The sequence below is a fragment of the Malus sylvestris genome, chromosome 17, assembly GCF_916048215.2.
Source record: "Malus sylvestris chromosome 17, drMalSylv7.2, whole genome shotgun sequence".
Classification (NCBI taxonomy): Eukaryota; Viridiplantae; Streptophyta; class Magnoliopsida; order Rosales; family Rosaceae; genus Malus; species Malus sylvestris.
Genome location: NC_062276.1, coordinates 22,244,146 through 22,249,705, shown reverse-complemented (window position 1 = coordinate 22,249,705; position 5,560 = coordinate 22,244,146). Strand labels below are relative to the sequence as shown.

Sequence of the window (5,560 nt, the reverse complement as noted above, 5' to 3'; positions counted from 1 at the left end):
AAACCTTGGAACAACCGTTGTTCGATCCTTAAGACCGACCATAGTTCGGGAAGTTTAGGGATCGATCAAAGTCCACTTTACAGGTTGAGAAGCTATACCACGTACTGTGCTGCTGCAACAAATTTGTGAATTTTGACTTTTTAACATTCATTTTATATCTATCGGGAAGCAGGAAGCAACCACTTCCATAGGTTTGCAACTTCGCATGTAACAAGTTAAACCACTTGTTAATACATCAACCTTAAATCACAAAGTATATTTTCCCTCAAAATGCTGGCGTAAAAAAAAGGATTTAGCGATACGACTCTTTCACGTTTTAACTGAAAAATTTAACCAACAATTACATTTTCTTACCACAAAATTCTACATACCAAACATTAAATCCATGACTTTGGACACCAATGACTTTGCTGGGGAAGCAATGGCACCTCCAGATTTCTGCGTGCTGGTATTACCGTTTTGAAGATAGTAAGGATGAGGGGGGGCTCTTGAAGCATTCACCTCTGCATGTTTCATGGACGGTTGAGGGGGAAATGTCATGAAACCCTGATTGTTGACCCTTTCATTTAATGCATGGCGTTGCATTGGATCCAGTGGCTTCACGCCTATAATTAGTGCCCCGTTAATTTGCATCCCATTCTTGCTGAGAGCCTTCTGAGCATCAGAGTAACTCTGCACCACCAGCAAAGTGAATGGTTAACAATTTTCAATAGCAATTGCATTCTTGTAGGATACCTAGCCAAACTGAGCAAATGGAGAGTAGAAAGATGGTCTACATCCATTTTCCCTCATATACGCACGGCGCACACATAATGGTGTTACAAATTCCTTCCATGCCATAAGCCAACAGCAGTAGCAAATAATTATAATGTGATCCTGTGATTACTTCCTTAAACATAAGTATTACTGATAATCTTAATCAATATTATGCCTCCATGAGGCTATGTCTGCAACGAAGGCCAATAAGTGATCTTACTTTTGACATACATTGCAGCATCCCACCAATAATAAAGCCCAACTTTAAGCAGAAGTGATGCACAATGCCATTATTATATTTGACAGAGACAAATCCATACATTTTACAAGTAAAACATCTTTCATAACACATAACGAGAGATAAGTCATAAAAACAAACTCAGCTATTTCCAGCTGCTCAAAATTTTTAATTTATATCAAAGTCTTGGTTAGTTTTAATCCCAATTTCAAGGGCATTTCTTATAGAGAGTCAATGAGTTTGACTCGCAAACTCTCCAATTGATGAATTCATGGTAACATTACCAGTTCAAAGAGGTGAAGAAATGAAGAGAAGATCAATGCTTGATATAAGAAATTTGATTCATCAAACTCAAAATAATGGAGAAAAAAGAACCTGATATAGAATGTGCATCCAGTTGGCATCTCTTGGACCAGGAACATGTTTCAAAATCACTCCACATTTTTCAAACTCTCGTAAGACTAAATTTGTATCAGCTGGAGAGAATCTGGAAGAAAAAATAAGAACACCATCAGATGCCTATAATGTGGATAGCTGAGCAAAAATTACATTGTAATTACTCAATTAGTTAGACAAGCAAGCCATAACTTTAGAGATTGAAGACTTGACCAAGTACAACCAAATAAGCTTCAATCAGTTGAACGACTAACCTAAAAAGTTGGAGAGAGCTATGTGATAAAACAATACAATAAAGTGTTCTACGTGTTCCCAACATTTTTCTTTAGAGTACATAATAAAACATTTCCATGGTCCTTTGAACTAGAAGCTCACTATAGCAATTCAAAAAAAATTAACTTCTATTCAACAGACATGCATAGAAAATATCAAACACCATTATATCCAATAATTTACACAACATTTTACTGTTAACTAGTTGACCCTTTTTTGAGTTTCCTTTAGGGATATCTAGTTCTATGAATGATAGAACATGCTACCAAAGAATGAGATTCTTTTACTAAGTTGTGTCTTACCCCTAAGTTCTAACAGTTGATTACCAAACAAGATCTCCCTTTTTTATTGTTCAAAGTCCATAAATTCTAAGTAATGAAGTAGCTAAGAGGAGCAGAGACTTGGGAAAGGGTTTGTGGTTTGACACACAACTTGTTCACCAGTAAGTAGCTAAGAAAGACATTTATCAATGCAGAATACTTCATTATGACAAATATCTGGAATTTCTCATAATATTTCAAACTTACAATCACATTTGACCAGGAATACATCCAAACGATCACTGACCATTTCAAGTTTAAAATGCTTTGTAGTGGGATATTTGATTCATGCATATCAGGAACCTCTAATAACTGGGAAACCACGATAATTTTTTTAAAAGAAAACTCTTTCCTTGGCACAACAACCACATGGAAATCATTTCCTCCTCAACTCATAATGGCAACAGCTGAAGTCAATAAGATAAACTACTAGAATATGATGATACATAACCAAATGGCATTAACAGGAGTAACAACTAACAAGTACATAGTTGATCAAAAAAGGTACAGTACATAAACATAAGAAAATATCATTGAAAGCATCACACGTGGTTTTTCCTCAATGATTTCTGTATCACTTTTAGGCAGAAATAGGCATCTCAATTAGTAATATGCAAATCAACAGACAATACAAGCAAATGGATGTTGTGGATAAGGTAATTGCCACAGGAAGACTTTAGCCGAGTATTATATGAACAAAAGATGAATGCATCTATGTATGCCCAAGAACAGTCACAAAAGTAAGGTTAAAGAATTACCCGTAAACAGTAACCCATTCTTCTTCGTTGATGTTCCCTGTAGGCAAGGTATTCCTTTGCATCTCTGGCCTTGCAACTTCCCTTGGAGGTGGAAGAGTGATCAGAGCAAGGGGCTGAACAACACCCTCCACTGGTGAACTCTTTCCCTTCTCTTCTTGCTCACCACCACTCTTCGAGGGCGACCACCAACTCATACTCGCTGAACCCTGTTGGCCATGCTGTCCATTTGATAGAGCATATGAAGTGCTTGCCTCTGATTTTCCCTTCACCAGAGTCGAGGAATCACGGCCAAAACTATGCACCGGAGTTCTAGAATCCGACTTGATTTCTGGGGATAATGGGTAATCTGGAATTCCAGATTCAGGGGAGAAGTCCGACCGGTCTTCCAATGTGTAAAGCGGAGGTGGTGGAAGGTCCGATCCCCCACCACTCTCGCGCCATAGAGCAGAGACCGCAGCTGCCTGGCCTGGGGTTGAATTTCTTCCTCTCCTGGACGATACAGGTGAAGCTACATCTTGGAAAAACAATGACTGCTTACTGGATTTGGGAGTTCTATGTACTGTGGTGCTCATCCTATTTCTATCTTTAAGAACCAACCTCTGAAAAATCCATAAGAAATTCCCAATTATTATTTGTTTTCCTTCTCTGCAATTTTCTCAGCAAGCAAAGGACAACATAAGATAAACCAGAAATATGAAAGATCAAACATTGAACTATAAATAAAAAGGGGGAAATGTATTATTTACTTAATTAAAACCAACCTAGCTCTAAATTCATCAAATTCGATCGAAAATTTTGAAAAACTGGATTCGGGTTTTCTCCATTTGTTGCTGAGAAGCCAAGGGAACTTAATGTAATTACCCAAAACAAAAGATGAAATCGACGAAGTTAAACCCACATATGTGCAGTAATCTAAGTCCAGAGCTTAGAGAGAGGGAGAGAGAGTACCTGAGAATTGGGGGAAAGAGGCGCCTGAGATCTCCGATCAGGGACTTGAAGTAGCCAAGTAGGAGGGGATTAATTGAGTTTCCCCTCCCCCAAAAGACTGAAGAGCGAGAGTGTCTGAGAATGCAGAGCTGCTCGAAATTCGAATGGAAGCGAATTTGAAACCCTAAACCCTCGCCATCGAGAAATTCAAATTGGTCATGCTTGGACGCTCGTCGTACTTTATTCCAAATGACGATTCTATCCTCGTCCCGCTCCTCAAATTTTAGCCCTCAATTGATTTTTGAAACTTTTGGTTAGACATGTTTATGTAACGGTAATGAGAAAAAAAAAAAAGAATTCTGATTACGGGATAGGATTACCAGATAAAGAATCAAAATTTTGATGGGACCAATATATCCAACTCCAAAATTTGGAGGAATATGACTTTTTATAATTTGGTGGTATTTGAAACACTGAGTTATTAGGATTCGGAATGAACCTTTTTTACTCATTATACCCTCATTTATTTCTAAAATTCCAAAATTGCCCTACATGTTAACCCATCAAAAACTTAGGGCTGTCTCACTTTCTCTTCAGACGCATATCTACAAACTTTCTCTTCAGACCCATCTCTCAATTTACAAAGAGGTGAACTCCCCTTGTCTTCTGCATTTTCATTTCTATCTTTATTTTTTTTGTTTTGGTAAAATCATCGTTGCAAAGGATTTCATGATGGAGTAACTATTTTTCTAAAAAAAAAAAATGCAAGAACTCATTATTTGTAAATAAAAGCGTGAATAGGAATTATACTCATTCTTTATAAATAACATGTCCCAAAACTATAATTAAATTAGGGCACTAAACTAATTACAGTATAATAATTATCGGATTAAGTACCTAAAACCCTTCAATTTTTTGGCGTGATTCCAAATGAGTCCAAACATTTTCAAAACATTCCAAAAGAGTATCCAACATATAGAAAATATCACTTCCGTTAGATCCCAAGTTAGGAGAACCGTTAAGTGCCTATGTGGCACTCTTGTCATATATTTTTAATGACATGAAAAATCTCAAATTCATGATGAAATTAGTCTCAACCTTCTAAAATTTTTCTTTCTCCTTCTCGCACTCTCTTATCCTTACCCTCTCCCGAACAAGAGAAAACTCTTTTCAAGTTTTAGTCTAGTGTTATAGTGGCATTATCTCCATGTCTTGTTAATAAATATCGATTTAGCTATATACAAAACTATACCAAGACAAAAAAGTGGCATTATCTCCATGTCTTGTTAAACAATATCAATTCAGCTATATACAAAACTATTTCAAGACAAAAGATTTCGAAGGCAAAGAAGAATAGACAATTCTGAAATGGTTGTCTTCAATCATTTGAAGTGTAGTTTAACAACGAAATACATTCAACCTCAGTCCAACAAGGTAAACAAAATAAGTGCATGCCAATAGTTTGGTTACATTTGAAAAACATGACCTGCAATTGGCCTTAGAGAAAAAAAAAACAAAATTTCAAAAACATATGCCAAAAACTCAAATGTAACTGCACTTGTTACTGAGGCCTTTAAGCCCTCTTGGCTCATCGTCCCTGGACACCAGAACCTTATGTCTTTGTAAAGGCAATTGGGAATCCTGAAGCTTGGCTTTCCTAAGACAAAAGCACACATTTTAAGGAAACTAGAATCAATAGCTATGCAAACCATCCTAAAATTGAATAAAGTAATTCAATTCCAAGCCCGCTATCTGAGTTCCAACATAATTTTGAAGCATTGTGGAGCCCGTGTTAGTTGATCCTGGATTATTCGAAGACCGTGGATCATAATAGATCAGTAAACAATGCACAATAGAAAGAAGAAGAAAAAAATACGTAGTAAAATTAATTG

The 5,560-nt window shown here is 36.7% G+C and overlaps 1 protein-coding gene across 2 annotated transcripts; it reads right to left on the bottom strand.

Annotated features, from left to right (window-relative positions):
* Positions 1–208: 208 nt before the first annotated feature.
* On the bottom strand, positions 209–4,020 carry LOC126612368 (nuclear pore complex protein NUP35-like). Of its 2 annotated transcripts, none has more exons than XM_050280770.1 (4): positions 3,690–4,020; positions 2,742–3,386; positions 1,370–1,481; positions 209–672 (listed from the first exon to the last, which is right to left on the bottom strand). In XM_050280770.1, the coding sequence occupies exons 2-4, from the start codon at positions 3,311–3,313 to the stop codon at positions 364–366; spliced, it is 993 nt and encodes a 330-aa protein (XP_050136727.1). In that variant the 5' UTR covers positions 3,314–3,386; positions 3,690–4,020; the 3' UTR covers positions 209–363. The 2 variants fall into 2 exon arrangements, with proteins under 2 accessions (XP_050136727.1, XP_050136728.1); XM_050280771.1 differs by having other exon boundaries at positions 2,742–3,340; positions 3,690–4,019.
* Positions 4,021–5,560: the final 1,540 nt, after the last annotated feature.

Excerpts from the sequence above, each read along its gene's own strand:
- LOC126612368 (XM_050280770.1), bottom strand. The coding sequence starts at position 3,313 with ATGAGCACCACAGTACATAGAACTCCCAAATCCAGTAAGCAGTCATTG. Across the intron at positions 1,482-2,741 it reads GAATGGGTTACTGTTTACGG|ATTCTCTCCAGCTGATACAA; the intron begins GTAATTCTTTAA and ends TTTTTCTTCCAG. Across the intron at positions 673-1,369 it reads GGATGCACATTCTATATCAG|AGTTACTCTGATGCTCAGAA; the intron begins GTTCTTTTTTCT and ends CTGGTGGTGCAG.